The sequence below is a fragment of the Podarcis raffonei genome, chromosome 3, assembly GCF_027172205.1.
Source record: "Podarcis raffonei isolate rPodRaf1 chromosome 3, rPodRaf1.pri, whole genome shotgun sequence".
In the NCBI taxonomy this organism is placed as follows: domain Eukaryota; kingdom Metazoa; phylum Chordata; class Lepidosauria; order Squamata; family Lacertidae; genus Podarcis; species Podarcis raffonei.
The window spans coordinates 91,905,984-91,927,684 of NC_070604.1; the positions used below are offsets into that span (position 1 = coordinate 91,905,984).

General features: G+C 46.0%; 1 protein-coding gene across 2 annotated transcripts in view; it reads right to left on the bottom strand.

The window, feature by feature from the left end:
- The window catches only part of CAPN13 (calpain 13), a 90,213-nt gene that overhangs the window by 17,326 nt on the left and 51,186 nt on the right, over nucleotides 1–21,701 (bottom strand). For both annotated transcript variants that reach the window (XM_053383001.1, XM_053383000.1), the window contains 4 exons: nucleotides 20,013–20,167; nucleotides 4,943–5,106; nucleotides 3,680–3,716; nucleotides 1,494–1,550 (listed from right to left, as the gene is read on the bottom strand). In XM_053383001.1, the coding sequence (XP_053238976.1) occupies nucleotides 1,494–1,550; nucleotides 3,680–3,716; nucleotides 4,943–5,106; nucleotides 20,013–20,167 (413 nt within the window). The remainder of the gene's footprint in view (nucleotides 1–1,493; nucleotides 1,551–3,679; nucleotides 3,717–4,942; nucleotides 5,107–20,012; nucleotides 20,168–21,701) is intronic.

Below are 21,701 nucleotides of genomic sequence, written 5' to 3' on the forward strand. Positions count from 1 at the left end.
TTGTCAGTTATCCCTCCTTAATTATCTGAATTCACTAAATCCCCCCCCCCCCGCTGTGACCCCATGTTAATTCTGGCAAATGTAAACTACATCTCTCCTATATCTAAAATCAGATTAACCACAAATAATTTGGATGTGCAAGCTCTGGGGTGGGCAGAGGACAGAGAAGGTTGCTCTGTAGTATTAATCAGGCAGGGAGCAGAGGAAGAGAAATTGGTGTTATTTTATGAAGGTTTTGCGCAACAGCAAGGCTTCAGAAACGAAAGCCCCAAGGATGACTACAATTGGCAGTCTTTCACTGGCAGAATGTGCCAGGTCTATGGAGCAAAACAAAAGACGAAATGAGACAAAAAGGATAAGATTGGGAACTATCAAAGCTGGGAGACTTAGGGAAGAATGCTTTCCACTGGCTGAGGGGCTGTAGGGTTTCATGGAAGCCCTGCCATGCCCGTGGAGCACGAGACCACACACACACACACACAAAAGACAACACCTCACTGGCATATTGACTCAGCACAGTTTTGGGCATTATATGGGTGGTACAGGGGAGGGGCATACTTATGCTATATCCTGTGCCCCTTCAAGGCCATGCTCCCATCGACAGTGGAACACTCCTGCTTCCCAGCCTGTGCCAGCCTTCACCAATCTAGTATCTTTCAGACATTTTGGACTACAACTCCCTTTGGCCATGCTGGATAAGGATGATGGGAATAGTAGTCCAAAGCATCTGCAGGGCACCACAATGGCAAAGTCAGCAAGCCACTGGAGGCTGCTGCCGCCAATGTGTTTTTTGGTTCCCCTTGCTGCATGCCCTGGTTCTGGGCTGCTGGGCAGAAGAGTCTTTCCCGTTCCTCGAGTTGTCCTGAACCCTCATCCTGGAAGGAAAGTGTGTTCTCCGCAGCCATCCTGCCAAGCAGTTGTGTGGGTGCCATGTTGTGTAGGTTCCCCTTCCTCCCCATTGTGCTCATAAAAAGGGAGTGTAAGGGGCTTTGAAGCCAGGCCATGGGGATGGCTGAGGACGTCTGGTTGTTGTTGTTGTTTAGTCGTTTAGTCGTGTCCGACTCTTCGTGACCCCATGGACCAGAGCACGCCAGGCACTCCTATCTTCCACTGCCTCCCGCAGTCTGGTGGTGGTTTGTTGCAATTTGGGGGGCTTAGTGGAGTGGGACATTTTGGTGTCATCTCCCTACAAAAAGATGCCCAGATGGAGCCAGTTGTTTGATGCAGTATAGGGTAGTTTCCTTTGCTTCACCTAAATTAGATTAATCATCCAGTTTACCCAATGTAAATAAGTTAATTGGCATGTTGAGAACATGAGTTGAGTGGACTCACTGAGAGTTCAGCGCATTGTGAACCAGACATGTGATTGCTTAGTAGCCATGTTTGTGACTGTCTCTCCACATGCCCAGTTCACAACACCCTCCCCTGTATTTGTTGTGGCACATTTCTTCCCCTCTTTAGACGCTTTAGATTACAATTTTATACCCACTGACCTGGCGGTAAGTTCCAGCTTCCTTATTGGGACCTACTTCTGAGTACATAGGACTGCGCTGTAAAAGGAATTTAAATATTTTTATCTTAAACAGCCCGTCATAGAGATCTGCAGAACAGCACATTCAATTAAGAATTAGTACGGCGAGAACCTGAAAACAGTTTAAGTGATCGTCCTTTGAGGGTCATTTTGCTTTGCTTCAAGACAGATAAGGGAGCTGTAAGGCAATGAGAACAATTTTGGTGGTATGGTTCCCCGAGGTCCCCTCAATAGCTAAATTATAGGCATGACGTACCCAAAGTTAAGCACACAAGACCATGTGATTTCAACTGAAGGAATTTCAGCATGTTTCTCCCACTGAAATCAAAGGGACTTAAAGGCCATGTTCAGAGGATCATGTATTGACATATTAAATACTTCAGAGTTTAAAGAATTGTGGCCATGACTTAATATTCTGGCTTGTTCCAAAGCTGTTAACCATTGTTCTATGGTTCCATGGTTTGGATGAAATAGGACACTACATTTAACTGAAGACCTCTTGGTTTGAAGGAAAGAGGTGAAGGGGCTGCATGCATACCCAAAAGGCTCACTTATACCCCAGCTCTCTAAGCCAAGATATGATTGTCCAAACACAGCCATCATATCCTTGTCTTTTGCTACATTCTGCTCTTTGGAAGAGTCTTGCTCCACTTCTAGTGCGAATTCTCCCTGTAAAGCAGTTTAAACCGCTAACAAATCACAGTTTGAACTTTCTTCTGTTAGTCCTATTGGGTGCTGCTTTGCTTTGTGGAACATGCTGGCAAAGCAGAACCCTGCAGACAGAAGAACAGAATTCTATTTATTATTACATTTATATCCTACCTTCCCTTCAAGACCAGATGCACAGCCTGGGAGTCATTTTGGACTCACAGCTGCCCATGGAGGTGCAGGTCAATTCTGTGTCCAGGGCAGCTGTCTGTCAGCTCCATCTGGTACGCAGGCTGAGACCCTACCTGCCCGCAGACTGTCTCGCCAGAGTGGAACATACTCTGGTTATCTCCTGCTTGGACTACTGCAATGTGCTCTACATGGGGCTACCTTTGAAGACCTTCATTGGCTCCCAGTATGTTTCTGAGCACAATTCGAAGTGTTGGTGCTGACCTTTAAAGCCCTAAATGGCCTTGGCCCTGTATACCTGAAGAAGAGTCTCCACCCGATCATTCAGTCTGGACACTGAGGTCCAGCTCCGAGGACCTTCTGGTGGTTCCCTCACTGCGAGAAGTGAGGTTACAGGGAACCAGGTAGGCCCTTCTCGGTAGTGGCGCCTGCCCTGTGGAAGGCTCTCCTTTCAGATGTGAAGGAAATAAACAACTACAGTGGTACCTCGGGTTAAGAACTTAATTCGTTCTGGAGGTCTGTTCTTAACCTGAAACGGTTCTTAACCTGAAGCACCACTAATGGGGAGCTAATGGGGCCTCCTGCTGCCACTGCACCGCCACTGCACGATTTCTGTTCTCATCCTGAAGCAAAGTTCTTAACCCGAGGTAATATTTCTGGGTTAGCGGACTCTGTAACCTGAAGCGTATGTAACCTGAAGCGTATGTAACCCGAGGTACCACTGTATCTGACTTTTAAAAAACATCTGAAGACAGCCATGTTTAGGGAAATTTTTAATGTTTGATGTTTTATTGTCTTTTAATATTCTGTTGGGAGCAGCCCAGAGTGGCTGGGGAGGCCCAGTCAGATGGGTTGAGCATAAGTAATAAATTATTATTATTATTATTATTATTATTATTATTATTATTATTATTATTATTATAGCTCAAGGTGGTGTTCATACCTCTCCTCCTCCTCGCTTTATCCTCACAACAGCCCTGAGGCTAAGAGATGGTGACAGGCCCAAGGTCACCCCATGAGCTTCACAGCTGAGTGGTGATTTGAACCCTGGTCTCCCAAGGCTGATGCAAACCCTGCACAGGCTACCTGCCTCTCCTGCCAGCTGACTGCCCTACCTTTTGACTGCCCTGGTGAGGTCTAAATGGGCCAGCCCAAGGCAGGTTGATCTAGGGCTGTTTTGAACTGAACTATCCAAACTGGGCCAGATTGAGTCAATTCAGTTCTGGATCCAGGCTTCCAATAAGTAGAAGGCACACAGCGTATGTCACTGCTTCACATTTAAAGGCAACACCACTTTCTACACCTACATACCTCTGTTACCACTGGACTCAGCTCAGTATTTGGTGCCCTAATAAACAAAAGGAAGAAGAAAAAGAGAGGACTGCATTAGGATAGAACAAGATGTCTGTGTTGCTAGTTAAACACTGAATACTGAATTCAGGTTCCCTGGCAGGCCTGCAGCAGAGATACTTTTTTCTATGGGAAAAGAAGGCTGGAGTAGTAGTAGTCTGGAAATTGTGTTGTATGGTGCACAGTTAACTTACCATGCCAGAATGCAACACAGCTAGTAATTAAACCCATGATTACTGTATATACTCAAGTATAAGCCGACTTTTTCAGCACATTTTTTAGGCTGAAAAAGCCCCCCCCCCCTGGCTTATACTTCAGTGAGGGTCCTTTAGGGCTGCTGCTCCTCCTCTGCCTTTGTCGCTGTTGGCGGCAGCAGAAGAGGAACGAGCAGCCCAAATGCATCCCTTTCAGGATGCTTGTTCTTCCTCTGCCGCTGCCGACACCACCAGGTTTGTGGTGTGGTGAACTGGCTTATACTCGTCAATAAGTTTTCCCAGTTTTTTGTGGTAAAATTAGGTGCTTCGGCTTATATTTGGGTCGGCTTATACTCAAGTATATACGGTATTTCACCAAGGGCATTCTTTTTCAGATAAAGGATATGCAGAGGACCAGTGAGGGGGTAGATCTAAGAGAGGCTCCTTCTTCCCAGCCATCTGGTGGCTCAAAATCACACACACACACACACACACACACAGAGAGAGAGAGAGAGAGAGAGAGAGAGAGAGAGAGAGAGAGAGAGAGATGCTTTTCTCCCCTAGAGCGTAAAGATTCAGTGTGCGTATATATTTTCTCTTGGAAATAAAGCAGTTGGGATGGGTGGGTTTGGGGCAGACAAATGGCTGGGGTGGAAAGTGTTAAAACAACCAGCTCTCTTCCAACAGTCTTCTGCTCAGTCTGAAGCTACTGTCACATTCTTGGGTCACAATCCACAACCTAGCGGAGAGGATTCAGAGAAAGAGAGCTGGGGAGCTATCATCTCCCACTCCTGGGGGAGATCTGGTCTTGCCCTACTCCTATGGCTCAGAGCACCCTTCACCACCCCCATAAAAAATAAGACAGGAGTTCTTTTAAACAATAGATACTGTTAATGAGCTCAGTTTCGGGAACATATCTGCATGCATGGTGAAAGTGATCACCTGTAAGCTGGGGAATGGAATAGAAGTAAACATTGGTAAAGAGACACTGGCTCATTACGAGAACAGGCCTGAATGCCTGTCTACATACCTGTAGTTGTTTTGGTTCTTTAGAAAGATTCGTATAATGAATTCTGACTCTTGGCCTCCTTGTGATATTTCTGGAATAATGGTGTAGGTCCCAGGTCTCAACTGAAATATCCTAGTGACATCGCGTTGTTTTATGAATCCCTTGTTGTAAACGGTGGTTCTGTCCTGAGAAGCAATATAACGTGAGAAGAAATGAGCAGGAATTCTGAAGTAACTATTACAGAATGCCATCCTCTAATTTTTAAAATACATTATGCAGGTCAATCAAGGGTAGAAATGAGTTGGAGAAGGGATAACAACTTGCTGTTAGACAGAAGAACAAACTGCCTCAGAAAGCGGAGGATTTTAAATGGAGTTTGGATGGCCTCTTATCAAAGATACTGAAGCAGAGAGGATTTCCTGCATTGGCACAGAGCTACACTAGATGACGTTGAAGGTACATTTCAACTCTGTTTTTCTAATCTTCTGCAAGATCAGAGGCACCTAACTTAGTTGTTCTTCATCCAAAAGTAAACAGCAGGAGTGCTGGTGAACTGAATTCATGGTCCCATAGGGAAAACACTCAACTGGGGATGGATGATTCAGTCTTGATTTCTCTCAGTTTCTCACTTTTCCAGTTTAGATTCAGTTGGCCACATTTCAATATCCCTTTGTGTACTTGGTTGTTGTTTTTTAAGTCCTCAGAAATGTACCATAATTTTGATGGGCATTCCTCCTGAAATTCACAATTCCGCAAGCCATTTTTCCTAATTTTGGTTTGTTATTTCACAATGCATACTTTCCCCTAATATGCGTATTTTTGTAGTTGTTGGGGAGGGGATTGGGGTGGTGAATTGCACTGCAAAATTCAGGCAAGCGTGGATTTCAAAGGATGGCTACGTTTTTAGGTGTGCATTGCTTTTGGAAGTGTGAATTAGGTAGATTTGCATTAACATGAGAAGAAACCTGAATTCTTCTTCCATTGCTGAACTCAGGAAATCTTTGGTGAACCTCCATATATGGAACCCACACAAACACAGATTCCATGACCATATGCTTGCTACAGCTCTGGCACAGACTATGAACCTGATATCCATTCTCATTAGAAAATGTCGTATCCTGTCACATTTGTTGCTGTTCCAATATTTTCATCAAGCTGGAGCAATAAATAAAATGCAACAGCTATTATTGTGATGACACATAAAGACAGCATAATAAAAACCCTTACTAAACATATTCTTACAAATACACTGGAGTGTATAAATCCCATTTAGAGTGGTTTCACAGTGTGGCACAATAATTTATGAGCCATGCCTTTGGAAAGGGTGGGGGAGAATATAAACTGCTGTCTTGCAAAGAGAAAGCGGGGGGAGCCTTTTTTTTTTTTTAGGGGAGCATGGCAGGCATTTGGACTTCGAGGCACGATGGATTAAAACTTCAGCAAACCTAAATGAAGACACTTCTTTTGGACCTAATGGAGTCATTTATATTTAAGAATTTCTTTTGTCATTGAGACATTCAGAGTGCCTTTATAATGATGTTTATAACAATGTTTTCAACCAATCGTCCCATGTCTTTGTAACACAGGCTGAAGAATCATTGCTACAAACAGAAAATCTTTTCTCCAAGTCCCCTGCACTGAGCAACTGACAGTACATGCATCACCACACCTTTGTACTTCCCCCACTAACCAAATCTGCCATGTCTTAGATCTTTTAGACAATTGGAAAGATCAAGATCTTTGTCTAGGATGAAATGTGAAATAATTATTCATTGGACACAGTGTCCAATGTCATCCATTGTGTTATTGTCATCCATAACATCGTGGAGAAAGGCGATCTTTACAGCAACCACATCATGCCATTACTTAGGGACTAATCCAGAATGCAGCAGCTAGACTGGTGACTAGGAGTGGCCTCCAGGACCATATAACACTGGTCCTGACAGATCTGCATTGGATCCCAGTACGTTTCCGAGTACAAATGAAAGTGTTGGTGCTGCTGGTGTTGTCAGAGCTTGTAGGGCAGCAGCTGAAGAAGGAACAAAAAGGGTTTTCTTGTGTGAGTTTCTTGTGGCTGATTAGCTGCTTTCTCTGTGCAAAGGTCAGAGGGGGCAGGGCTTCTGTTGAGGTAGGTGATTAGCTGTGGGAGGAGCTTGTCAGAGCTTGTAGGGCAGCAGCTGAAGAAGGAACAAAAAGGGTTTTCTTGTGTGAGTTTCTTGTGGCTGATTAGCTGCTTTCTCTGTGCAAAGGTCAGAGGGGGCAGGGCTTCTGTTGAGGTAGGTGATTAGCTGTGGGAGGAGCTTGTCAGAGCTTGTAGGGCAGCAGCTGAAGAAGGAACAAAAAGGGTTTTCTTGTGTGAGTTTCTTGTGGCTGATTAGCTGCTTTCTCTGTGCAAAGGTCAGAGGGGGCAGGGCTTCTGTTGAGGTAGGTGATTAGCTGTGGGAGGAGCTTGTCAGAGCTTGTAGGGCAGCAGCTGAAGAAGGAACAAAAAGGGTTTTCTTGTGTGAGTTTCTTGTGGCTGATTAGCTGCTTTCTCTGTGCAAAGGTCAGAGGGGGCAGGGCTTCTGTTGAGGTAGGTGATTAGCTGTGGGAGGAGCTTGTCAGAGCTTGTAGGGCAGCGGCGCGCGCCTAGCGGCGCGCGCAGTTTGATCCATCTTTTAGGTTTAGGGGAGCTAGTCTCAAACGTTTGTTGGGGGAGATATAGGTTTATTTGGGGGGATTTATTTGTCCTGTCTTCACACTTTTTATGATGGAGGACCGCTGTAGTCACCCCCAACGACACCTTCTCAAGATGGAGGGTGAGGGAACAGCTGCAGTCGCCTGTGGTTCCTGCGCAATGTTTGCCATCTTGCCAAAGGTTGCAGGCAGCTTTACCTGCAGCAATTGCATGTTGATTGCCCTCTTAAAAGACAAAGTCCAGCAACTGGAGGAACGTGTAGCTACACTCCAAAGAATTAGAGAGCTGGAGCTCTTCTTGGAAGCAACAGAGCACACCGTCTCCACCAAGGAGGAGACAGGGGACTCCCCTGAGGAGGCTAGTTCACCAACACAGGAGCCAGATATATGGAGAAACGTGACTCAAAGAAGTAAGAGGCCCAGGGTTCGCTCTGATTGTTTAGAAATACGCAATCGCTTTGAGGTCCTTTCCCCTAGCATGGAAGACGAAGAGCAGACTCCATTTGAGGATCTCTCCCTCATTACAGTCGATCAGGTATATGAAGACGAGCAGCAAAGGCAGTCCTCAGGGAATGTGCATGCGACCTTGGAACGGACAGCTCACGGAAGAACCCCGACCAGACCTAAGAGGAGGCGTGTAGTGGTGATAGGGGATTCCCTACTGAGGGGAACAGAAGCAGTGATCTGTGGGCCTGACAAGATGTCTCGGGAAGTGTGCTGTCTCCCCGGGGCTAAGATCCAAGATGTAACTGAACGACTGCAAGGAATCATAAAACCCACTGACAAATACCCCTTCCTCTTGGTTCATGTGGGAACCAATGACACCGCAAGCAATAGCCTCCAGAAGATCAAAAGAGATTACGAGGCTCTGGGCAGGAAATTGAAGCAATTAAATGCACAAATTGTCATCTCATCTGTCCTCCCAGTTGAACGACGTGGCCCAGGGAGAGAGGGAAAAATAGTGGAAGTGAACAACTGGCTTCGCAAATGGTGTAAACAGGAACGGTTTGGATTCTTAGATCACGGAATGCAGTTTCTTGAAGATGGACTTCTGGCAAGCGATGGGCTGCACCTCACAACGGTTGGGAGGAATGTTTTTGCAAAAAATCTCAGAAACCTCATCAGGAGGGCTTTAAACTGACTAATGTGGGGGAGGGAGACAGTGCTCCTGAAGGTAGGAGTCTATCAATTGATGAAGATGATCATCCAAATGTCATAGACCGAATGGAGCAAACAGCATGCAGACCTAGTGGTGGGAGGAAAAAATCCTTAAATAAGAGACACGGGGGAATGATTAATGGACTTCAATGTCTGTACACTAATGCGCAAAGTATGGGAAATAAACAAGATGAGCTTGAGCTCTTGGTACAGCAAACTAAATATGACATAATAGGAATCACTGAAACCTGGTGGGATAAGTCCCACGATTGGAATGTAATAATGGAGGGATACAATCTATTTCAGAGAAACAGACCAGACAAGAAAGGAGGAGGAGTGGCGTTATATGTCAGGGATGTGTATACCTGTGAAGAGATCCAAGATTTAGAACCTCAAAGCCAAAGTGAGAGCATTTGGGTCAAAATTAAGGGAGAGAAGAATAACAGTGACCTCATTGTGGGAGTTTACTATAGATCCCCAAGCCAAACGGAGGACATAGATGATGCCTTCCTGGAACAGATGGCCAAGCATGCAAAAGGAAGGGAGATAGTAGTAATGGGGGACTTCAATTACCCAGATATTTGTTGGATGTCAAACTCAGCCAAGAGCATAAGGTCAAACAGATTCCTCACTGGCCTTGCAGACAACTTCATTGTCCAGAAAGTGGGAGAAGCAACAAGAGGAACAGCCATTTTAGATCTGGTCCTAACCAATGTTGATGACCTGGTTAGTGGGGTAGAAGTGGAAGGATCATTAGGCGCGAGTGATCATGCTCTTCTGAAGTTTACTATACAGCGGAAAGGAGCAGCCAAGCATACTAGGACTCAATTTCTCGACTTTAAGAAAGCCGACTTCATAAAACTTAGGGAAGTGCTTGGTGAGATCCCATGGACAGTAATACTAAAAGGAAAGGGAGTTCATGATGGTTGGGAGTTTGTTAAGAGGGAGATAGTAAAAGCACAACTTCAGGCAATACCAATGAGACGGAAACATGGAAGGTGCCTAAAGAAGCCAGGGTGGCTATCTAAAGAACTTTTAACTGAGTTAAGATTAAAAAAGGATGTGTACAAAAAATGGAAAAGGGGGGAAACCACCAAAGAGGAATTCAAACAAATAGCCAGCACGTGTAGACACAAAGTCAGAAAAGCTAAAGCACAGAATGAACTCAGGCTTGCTAGAGAGGTTAAAAGCAACAAAAAAGGCTTTTATGGGTATGTTTGTAGCAAAAGGAAGAACAAAGAAACAGTGGGGTCACTCAGAGGAGAAGATGGTGAAATGCAAACAGGGGACACAGAAAGGGCTGAACTCCTCAATGCCTTCTTTGCCTCAGTCTTCTCCGATAAAGAAAACAATGCCCGACCTGAAGAATTTGGAGCAAATGATTCAGCAGAGGAAACACAGCCCAGAATAACTAAGGAGATAGTACAAGAATACTTGGCTAGTCTAGATGTATTCAAGTCTCCAGGGCCAGATGAACTGCATCCAAGAGTATTAAAAGAACTGGCAGATGTGATTTCAGAACCACTGGCAGTCATCTTTGAGAATTCCTGGAGAACAGGCGAAGTCCCGGCAGACTGGAGGAGGGCAAATGTTGTCCCTATTTTCAAAAAGGGGAAAAGAGAGGACCCAAATAATTACCGCCCAGTCAGTCTGACATCAATACCAGGGAAGATTCTGGAGCAGATCATTAAGCAAACAGTCTGTGAGCACCTAGAAAGGAATGCTGTGATCACCAATAGTCAGCATGGATTTCTGAAAAATAAGTCATGTCAGACTAACCTGATCTCGTTTTTTGACAGAATTACAAGCCTGGTAGATGAAGGGAACGCAGTGGATGTAGCCTACCTTGATTTCAGCAAGGCATTTGACAAGGTGCCCCATGATATTCTTGTAAAGAAGCTGGTAAAATGCGGTCTTGACTTTGCTACCACTCAGTGGATTTGTAACTGGCTGACTGACCGAACCCAAAGGGTGCTCATCAATGGTTCCTCTTCATCCTGGAGAAGAGTGACTAGTGGGGTGCCACAGGGTTCTGTCTTGGGCCCGGTCTTATTCAACATCTTTATCAACGACTTGGATGATGGACTCAAGGGCATCCTGATCAAATTTGCAGATGACACCAAACTGGGAGGGGTGGCTAACACCCCAGAGGAGAGGATCACACTTCAAAACGACCTTGACAGATTAGAGAACTGGGCCAAAACAAACAAGATGAATTTTAACAGGGAGAAATGTAAAGTATTGCACTTGGGCAAAAAAAATGAGAGGCACAAATACAAGATGGGTGACACCTGGCTTGAGAGCACTACATGTGAAAAGGATCTAGGAGTCTTGGTTGACCACAAACTTGACATGAGCCAACAGTGTGACGCGGCAGCTAAAAAAGCCAATGCAATTCTGGGCTGCATCAATAGGAGTATAGCATCTAGATCAAGGGAAGTAATAGTGCCACTGTATTCTGCTCTGGTCAGACCTCACCTGGAGTACTGTGTCCAGTTCTGGGCACCACAGTTCAAGAAGGACATTGACAAACTGGAACGTGTCCAGAGGAGGGCAACCAAAATGGTCAAAGGCCTGGAAACGATGCCTTATGAGGAACGGCTAAGGGAGCTGGGCATGTTTAGCCTGGAGAAGAGGAGGTTAAGGGGTGATATGATAGCCATGTTCAAATATATAAAAGGATGTCACATAGAGGAGGGAGAAAGGTTGTTTTCTGCTGCTCCAGAGAAGCGGACACGGAGCAATGGATCCAAACTACAAGAAAGAAGATTCCACCTAAACATTAGGAAGAACTTCCTGACAGTAAGAGCTGTTCGACAGTGGAATTTGCTGCCAAGGAGTGTGGTGGAGTCTCCTTCTTTGGAGGTCTTTAAGCAGAGGCTTGACAACCATATGTCAGGAGTGCTCTGATGGTGTTTCCTGCTTGGCAGGGGGTTGGACTCGATGGCCCTTGTGGTCTCTTCCAACTCTATGATTCTATGATTCTATGATTCTATGACCTTTAAATTCCTAAATGGTCTCAGTCCTGTACACCTGAAGGAGCATCTCCACCCCCATCGTTCAGCCCGGATACTGAGATCCAGCGCTGAGCGCCTTCTGGCGGTTCCCTCCTTGCAAGAAGTGAGGTTACAGGGAACCAGACAGAGGGCCTTCTCGGTAGTGGCACCCGCCCTGTGGAACGCCCTCCCATCAGATGTCAAGGAAATAAGCAGCTACCCTATTTTTAAAAGACATCTGAAGGCAGCCCTATTTGGGGAAGCTTATAATATTTAATGCTGTATTGTTTTTAACACTCAATTGGGAGCTGCCCAGAGTGGCTAGGTATGGGCGGGGTATAAATAATAAATAATAATAATAATAATAATAATTATTATTATTATTATTATTATTATTATTATTATTATTATTACCACTCCTTCCAGCCCAGTTCTTAAAGGAGTCTTATTCTCACATATACTGCCCATTCTGCTACCAAAAACATTGTATGCATTATGTACAAGAAGGGGTGGAGAAAGCTTTTCAGCACAAGGGATGCAACCTCTTGCGGGAAATCTTCTGGGAGCCACAAACAAGGGCTAGGCCAGATGATAAGAGGGCAGAGCAATGGATGCAAGTCTTACCTTCTTGCAGGGAGTTATATTCCAGCCATGCAAGAAGGTCAGAGGTTTCTACTCACAGACATGCCACACACCTCTCCATTCTCCTTCCAGGCAAGCAAGAGGCATCAGACAGGGACACAAAAGTGCTTAAAGAGGGCAGATGACCTGAGGAGAATCCCAGTGGACAGAAAGGGCTGGTGAAGGACCATCTGAAGGACAGCCTCTCCCCATATAAACCGTCCCAGACTCTGCTCTCATTATTTGAGGCCCTTCTTTGTGCGCCTCCTCCATGAGAGATCCGGAGGGTAGCAACATGAGAACGGGCCTTCTCTATAGTGGCTTCCTTTTAAATGTGTCTGTGGGAAGGGAGGGGTATTGTTTTGCTGTTTCCCCCTGTCCACCCACATTTATTCTAGCCAGATTGGGCACATCAACCGGGTCATGTGTTCTCATAACATAGCACTTGTCTCTTTGGTAAGAGTGAACTCTAAGGCAGCAGGGGCTCTTACTATGGTTCGGGGGGAGAAACTAAATCTACGGTAAAATGTTCCTGAGACCCCCAGACACGGAACATTTACAAGAATGCTATTAGCACTAAATATCCTTCTCGGGGATAGTCCAGTTAAAATCTAATTAAAACCCCACATTTTTAATCTGTGCTTAATGAATAAGTTAACGAAATTGATTACTCAATTAATTATTTTAGTGCTAATTATACCTCTCTTGGATCAGATAACATTTCCTGTTTACTCTGTGCTGGTTCTTGCTGTTTCCTCCCCATGACTAGCATCAAGCAGACGTGTTTAATATACAAACCTAAAAAATTATAGGCGGCTGTGCTAACACCTCACCTAAGGATTATAGAATTGTAGAGTTGGAAGGTACCCCGAGGGTCATCTAGTCCAACCCCCGGCAATGCAGGAATTCTCAACTAAAGCCTCCAAGACAGATGGACAAGGACTTTTGCGCAGAGATCTTAAGCTACCTCTTGGGTTCCTGAACTCATTTCTGTGTGCTGGAGACTCTCCTCAACCTTTCTTGTCCAAACCCCTCTTCTTATGGCAGAGGATACTTCCAAGGTCTCCTCACATTTTGGAAGCACCTTATCAGACACTGCAAGGGGCTACTTTCAAAGCAGGCTATAAGTAGGAATGGAACTGAGTTGTTCACAAACAAAGAACCTGTATTGATCCTTGACATACCAACCCTCATGGGCTGTGTCTGGAGGGTAGACTGCACACTGGAGCAGGAACAATGGCAAGCTGCTCCCTCTCCTCTCCATGTGTGCCCCACATTTCCTCCCCAAATCTGCTACTTAGGGTTAAGGGAACTTCCAGAACAGATCTGGGGGGAGGACAGGGAGAAGAAGGAGGAGGAGAAGTTCCATGGTGCAGCCATGGTTCTTTCACTAACAGTCCTTTCACTAGCAGAATTGCCTCATGGGGTACCACCCCTGGAAACTACTTGCATAGATTAGGCCTCAGTAAATCCAGTTGAGAGTGCAACTGCCTGAAGGCAAGATTAACATTTTCTAAGTGAAAATAAATACTGACAATGAAAAGTAGGAGATGCTAGAGATGCACAACAGGAGAGACATAATTATTCTGAAAAAGATACCCCAAGAGCACTGCCAGAGAGTGATATCTAATGTGATCTCAAAGAAAAGCTACAAACAGGCTACTTTAATGTAATCCCAACGAGAGGTGTGAGGAAAACATGCCTTTAACTGCCTCTTAAAGTCCAGCTTTGTGGAAATGTGTAGTTCAATGTCTCATGCTTCTAACCCACCATTATAGCCATGTTTTGGATTGGTTGCACTCCCCCCCCCAACATCCTGGGTCTAGGGATGCTTACTTGGAAGCAAGCCCCACCAGTGGTCAATGAGACCTAGTATTACAGACAAAATAAATTAGAACATCCCTATTGATTATGCTTACTGGCTCTTTAAAATATTGGAAACAGGGAGTGTCAAGAAAAGCCTTTCTTCTGCTTCTGCCTTGACCAAAGTTTGATTTCTGCAGGCCTCCGGGCAGCAGAGAAAATTGGTTTCTGGCTCTTAGTAATGAGAATGAGAACATGGATTGAGTGCAACTGTGTTATCTGGCAGTGACTAGTAGCTCAAGGTCAATATGGCGGCCTGCTTAATTAACAGCAACTGTGCAACTCTGAGAATGCACATATTCAACTACTGGAAAGTTCCAGCCAGTTGAGCTTCTGACTGGTTGGGAAATTCTGGCCTGCTTGCTCAGCCATTCCCTACAAGATTGGGTTATTACTTTCCTCTATGCTTTACACATTCTTCCTAATGTCTGTGCTGTTCGTTCTTGTGGTGTGGGGTCAAGTACCTTGTAGATTAGACTAGGTCAATCTACTTAATTCCAATGTGTTGCCCTTTTGGCCAATTCAAGAAAGGTGGACACATTTTACTCCTATTAGCAAACTCAGGTGGTGAGTTCAGGCACCATTTTAGTCAAAACCAGGACACTGGGAAGCAAGAGCCCTATGGTTTTCAGGACTTCAAACGTTCATAAACCAGGCTGTTGATTGTCTACATGCTGGCTATATGCTGTATTTATAACAGTTTTGAATGCTTTAAAACAGGGGTCAACAAGTTTTTTCAGCAGGGGGCCGGTCCACTGTCCCTCAGACCTTCGGGGGGGGCAGACTATATTTTTTGGGGGGGAAATGAATGCATTCCTATGCTCCACAAATAACTCAGAGATGCATGTTAAATAAAAGGACACATTCTACTCATGTAAAAACACGCTGGTTCCCTGTCTGCCCGCAGGCCGGATTTAGAAGGCGATTGGGCCGGATCCAGGCCCCTGGGCCTTAGTTTGCCTACCCATGCTTTAAAATGTTTTAAATTTTGTTTTGTGGTGCTTTTAGGGGCTGTTCAATGTTACACTTTGTGTGTCACTTTCTGAGGTCTTTTATTCTAGAATGTGCCACAGGTTCCACTTGCAACTTCACCTTACAATTTTCAACTTTTTTCAAACCAACAGAAATCAGAACCCCCAGCCAAATGGCTAAGGAAAGATTCTGCTCTTGCCTTGCAGCTCCACTCAAGAGCAGTGTATTCCTGAATTAACATTCTTAAGCGTGGAATGAAGTGCCCACCTGAGGCTGTGTAAGCATCTTTATTTGTAGGGAGAGAAATTACCTAACCTGAAGCTTCATCCACACTATGTATTTAAAGCACTCTTGAACTATTTCAGCAGCCATAGCTGAGAGAGCCAGTATGGTGTAGTGGTTAAGAGCGGTAGATTCGTAATCTGGGGAACCGGGTTCGCGTCTCCGCTCCTCCACATGCAGCTGCTGGGTGACCTTGGGCTAGTCACACTTCTTTGAAGTCTCTCAGCCCCACTCACCTCACAGAGTGTTTGTTGTGGGGGAGGAAGGGAAAGGAGATTGTTAGCCGCTTTGAGACTCCTTAGGGTAGTGATAAAGCGGGATATCAAATCCAAACTCTTCTTCTTCTTCTTCCCCCAAAGAATCCTTGGAACTGTAGTTCGTTAGGAGTGCTGGGAATTGTAGTTCTATGAGGAGTAACTTCATTTCCCAGGATTCTAGGGGGCAAACCATGACTGCTAAAGTGGTATAAATGTGCTTTAAATGTGTAGTGTGAGCACCACTACTTCAAGAAAACTCCTCTCCCGAGGCAATGGTATACATTATTACTTCTGAATTCTTTAAAACTCAAGTATATATTGAACCTTCTCATGGCTGCAGAAGGGGATGGAAAGAGATAGGATGTTTGTAGCTAAGGGAAAAGGGGAGTAGATCAATGGCACCATAATTTTTCGGCGGTGGGGTGAGATGTGTTAAGATCTCAGAAATAAAAATAATGGTATATTTCACACTAAAACTACCATCCTAAACATTTTCCCTCCTGAAACAAGTCCTATATTGATTAATTTAGGTAATTTCTTTTCTATAGCATGTTTGAACCATATCCAAACTACGTAAGTAAGTCACTACACATTGTGCGGTGGCTTGAATCCATACAAGTTATTCTGAGGATGGAAGCCGGGGGTGTGGTGGTGGTGGTTATTCTAGATTAATTAATGCAGAGTAAATGAGGCTAATCTTATCTACATCTCCTGCCAAAATATCCAGGAGTTCTGCAGTGGGTGTTGAATGGGAGAGACAGAGCCAACAAAACAGTTCTCGTTCCAGCCTCTGAAGGACCCGGAAATGCAAAAATAGGTTTCGTTACATTTCAGAGACAGTGCTAAAGCTATCACTTGAAAATAATTGGGAAAAGGCAAAGCTATTCTCAAGGGAGGAAAGCAAAGAGATGTGGGCAGAGCTGGGCGTGTGGCGCATAGCTGTCAACTTTTCCGGAAGGATACAGTAATCAGCAAGGGAAACCCACATGACCTGAAAGTGTTGCTGTGCAATGCCAGGTCAATGATGAATAAAACCACTGCCATCCACGACCTGATTGTGGATGGAGGATTTGACCTGGCATGTGTGACAGAGACCTGGTTGGATGAAGCAGATGGGCCTGTCCTTGCCGCTGCTTGCCCACCAGGTTTCTCTTACGCACAGCAACCCAGGTCATGTGGGCGGGGAGGGGGGGTTGCAGTGATTTTTAGGAAGTCATTAGTCTGCACCAGGCGTCCTATTGGGAAGACCCAGTTTTCTGAGTGCATGTTCTGGAAGTTGGGCAATAGGGGCAGTACAGGATTCCTACTGGTGTACCGACCTCCCCGCTGCACCAAGGATTCCCTGCCCGAGCTGCTTCAGGTCGTGGCGGATATGCTCCTGGAGACACCTAGCTTGGTTGTCCTGGGGGATTTTAACATCCATGCCGACACGACCTTACAAGGGGCCGCTCGGGACTTCGTGTAAAGCATGGCCTCCATGGGGCTGTCCCTGAATAAGTTTGGCCCAACTCATAGCCGTGGACATGCCTTAGACTTGGTGTTCACCTCTATGGATGTTGGTGATCTGACACTAACTAAAAGCGAAACAAAAGAAGTGCCATGGTCAGATCACTTCCTGGTGCAACTGGACTTCTCCACAACCCTTCCCCTCTGCAGGGAGGTGGGACCGATTCGGATGGTCCGCCCCCGCCACTTAATGGATCCAATTGGCTTCCAGAGAGTGGTAGGGGATGCTTTATCCCAAGTTGATGGCCTTTCAGCCGATTCCCTGGTGGCACGCTGGAATGCGGAGTTAACCAGGGCTATTGACTGTCTGGCTCCGAAGCGCCCTCTCCGATTGCATGGAGCCCGGACAGCCCCGTGGTTTTCCCCGGAGCTGAGGGTGATGAAACAATCGTTGAGACGGCTAGAGCGCCGGTGGCGGAAAACTCATTCTGAATCAGACCAGACACGGGTTAGAGCTCAACGTCGAGCCTACCAAGTGGCAATGGCGACGGCGAAGAGGGCCTTCTTCGCCGCCTCCATTGCATCTGCAGAAAACAGCAGCAGGAGACTTTTTCAGGTGGTTCACAATCTATCGGAACCACCTGTACCAAATCAAATCAAATCAAATTTATTAAAACGGTCACAGACCAGATTACACCTGTACCACCGGGGCCTGGTAGGGACCCCAAGATCTCCTGCAATGCTTTTGCAAAGTTTTTTGCAGATAAAATCGCTCAGATTCAGAAGGTGGTAGACTCCACCGTGGGAGCAGGGCCAGGGCGGGAGAGTGCTAGAGTTCTGTCTGGTCCTGTTACATGGGATCAATTCCAATCTGTTACCTCCGAGGATGTGGACAGGCTGCTTGGACAAGTGAAACCGACCACCTGTCTCCTTGATCCTTGCCCATCCTGGCTGATAAAAGCGAGCCGGGAAGGGCTGGGCGATGGGCTCTGCGGGGTGGTGAATGCTTCCCTCTGTGAGGGAGCCTTCCCAGACCCGCTGAAAGAGGCGGTCATTAAACCGCTTCTTAAAAAAACATCTTTAGACCCGGCCAATTTGGCCAACTATCGCCCAGTCTCAAATCTGCCATTCTTGGGCAAGGTGATTGAGCGGGTGGTTGCTGAACAACTCCAAGCACGCCTGGAGGAAACGGACCATTTGGATCCCTTCCAATCGGGATTCAGGCCTCACCATGGGACTGAAACTGCCTTGGCCGCGCTGGTTGATGATCTCCGGCGGGCTGTTTCCTAGTTCTGCTGGATCTCTCAGCGGCCTTTGACACCATCGACCATAACATCCTTCTGGACCGTCTAGAGGGGCTGGGAGCTGGGGCACTGTCATACAGTGGTTCCGCTCCTTCCTCCTGGGCCGTGTCCAGAAAGTGGTGGGGGGGGATGAGTGTTCACACCCCTGGGCTCTCACTTGTGGGGTGCCTCAGGGTTCTGTCCTCTCCCCCATGCTTTTTAATATCTATATGAAGCCGCTGGGAGAGATCATCAGGGGGTTTGGACTGGGTGTTCATCAGTATGCAGATGACACCCAGCTCTACCTCTCCTTTAAATCAGAACCAGTGAAGGTGGTGAAGGTCCTGTGTGAGTGCCTGGAGGCGGTTGGAGGATGGATGGCGGCTAACAGATTGAGGTTGAATCCTGACAAGACAGAAGTACTGTTTTTGGGGGACAGGGAGCGGGTTGGTGTGGGGGATTCCCTGGTCTTGAATGGGGTAACTGTGCCCCTGAAGGACCAGGTGCGCAGCCTGGGAGTCATTTTGGACTCACAGCTGTCCATGGAGGCGCAGGTTAACTCTGTGTCCAGGGCAGCTGTCTACCAGCTCCACCTGGTACGCAGGCTAAGACCCTACCTGCCTGCGAACTGTCTCGCCAGAGTGGTGCATGCTCTAGTTATCTCACGCTTGGACTATTGCAATGCGCTCTACGTGGGGCTACCTTTGAAGGTGACCCGGAAACTGCAATTAATCCAGAATGTGGCAGCTAGACTGGTGACTGGGAGTGGCCGCCGGGACCACATAACACCGGTTCTGAGAGATCTGCATTGGCTCCCAGTACGTTTCCGAGCACGATTCAAAGTGTTGGTGCTGACCTTTAAAGCCCTAAACGGCCTCGGTCCTGTATACCTGAAGGAGCGTCTCCACCCCCATCGTTCAGCCCGGACACTGAGATCCAGCGCCGAGGGCCTTCTGGTGGTTCCCTCATTGCGAGAAGTGAGGCTACAGGGAACCAGACAGAGGGCCTTCTCGGTAGTGGCGCCCGCCCTGTGGAACACCCTCCCATCAGATGTCAAAGAGATAAATAATTACCTGTCATTCAGAAGACATCTTAAGGCAGCCCTGTTCAGGGAAGTTTTTAATATGTAACGCTGTACTGTTTTTAACACTGATTGGGAGCCGCCCAGAGTGGCTGGGGAAACTCAGCCAGATGGGCGGGGTATAAATAATAAATTATTATTATTATTATTATTATTATATTCCCTTTTCTTGTGATAAATCCTATTCGGAATAAGGGAATCTCCCTTAAAAAAAGGAAAAGTTGACAGCTATGATGTGGCGCTCGTCATTTGGGAGGAAGGATAGTTTAGGGCACTGGGTAGGAGGCAGCAATGTTCATCTCTTTCCCTGCCATTGCAACCTGGAATTTCCCAGCCATCTCGAGACAAAACATGGCTGGTTTTCGGCTGAATCCAGCACATGAGGGTAGAACAATTTATACAGATGGCCAGGCTCAAGCATGAGCAGAACACCAGTTCTTGTCTGGTGTTATTTACCTTGAGTATTACGAAACGAATGCCTGGAGGTTCTGGAGGTTGTGGACTCCTTGTATCATTTACAAGTTTCTGTGTCAGTGATACCACAACATTGGAATTTTTCATGTCCGGCTCCTGCACCTGGACTAAATACCGAGGATTTCTGGAAAAGGCACCTGTTGCGAAAAACAATGATTTCTGTTATCAGACACATGCAGCAGAGTAGTGTGGATCAAGTGAGACGTCCCTCCTTTATCGCTTCCTTTTACACCTGCCTGCTGCATGCATGCCTTCATAGGATCGTGGTCCTGTGGGAAAGGCAATTCCTTCAGCCTGTCAATGTCTCTAGCAGGCACTTAACCTGCCCTGTTGCAGGAAGCTAGACATTCAATTTAAAAAGGTAAAGGACCCCTGACAGTTAAGTCCAGATGCAGACGACTCTGGGGTTGCGGCGTTCATCTCACTTTACTGGCCGAGGGAGCCGGTGTTTGTCTGCAGACAGTTTTTCCGGGTCATGTGGTCAGCACGACTAAGCCGCTTCTGGTGCAAAGGTACACCGAAACCAGAGCAGTGCATGGAAACACCTTCCCACCAGAGTGGTACCTATTTATCTACTTGCATTTTTGGCGTGCTTTCGAACTGCTAGGTTGGCAGGAGCAGGGACCAAGCGACAGGAGCTCACCCCGTCACAGGGATTTGAACCCCCGACCTTCTGATCGGCAAGCCCAGGAGGCCCAATGGTTTAGACCACAGTGCCACCCGCGTCCCTTAGACATTCAGTTAGTGGTTACTTTATAAGAAGCCCTGACCCACAGTTCTACCAAATACAGGAAGGCAATACATTCTCTGCATACAGCCAGAGATCCCTGCTAAACAGAGATTCCTGAAGCAGTAACATTGTTGCAGGCTGCAATCCTTATCTATCAGGTGGAGGCAATCTGCATCTCTTGGCCTAATTCATGCAGGTGACAAAGGGGAAGAATGGGTAGGATAAGACAACGGATTGACAGAAAGGTGTGAGAGAAACCAGAACATGGCCCCTAGCAGATTATGCCACAAGCTCGCGCAGCATTTTTTTCCGCTCCTCCCCACCCTGCAGCCACATGTGCTTGCAAGATCTCCTCTGCAGGACCCCCAACTGCCCCACAGCATATTTTGAAGCAGTAGGGGGCTCTGTGGGGCAGGGAGAGAAGCAAAGTCTTATTGTGAAATTGAACGTCTATTCCACTTGCACAAAAACAACTTAGACTAAATTCTATACAATTACTATATAAAAATAACTAGTTGCTGGATTCTTGCAAATCTGGTGGCGGCATAAAACAATGATAAATTTCTGGATAGAGGAGGAACTGCACGTAAGAAAAGTGAAAACATCTTATGTTTTACACCACAAGTAGTAGAACTTTATTTTTTAATTTTAAAGAAGCACAACAGTACAAAATAAAACACGTTATGGATAAAATATAAGCCCCAATGTATTTCTTACAAGACTGAAAATAGTATATAAAGGGTGTAAAGCATGAACATAAAAATATATATATACTTGGTGAGAAAACATGAATTTCTTAGCAAGCCATAAAATTATGTTAGCAAAGAACTGAGGAAATTCTAAAGCAACACTGATTGAAGAGAAGTGTAAAGTTTCCATGGTTATGATTATGTGCAAATTAGCTGTACTGATTAAAGTGTGGTCTTTCTGAAGAACAGAGA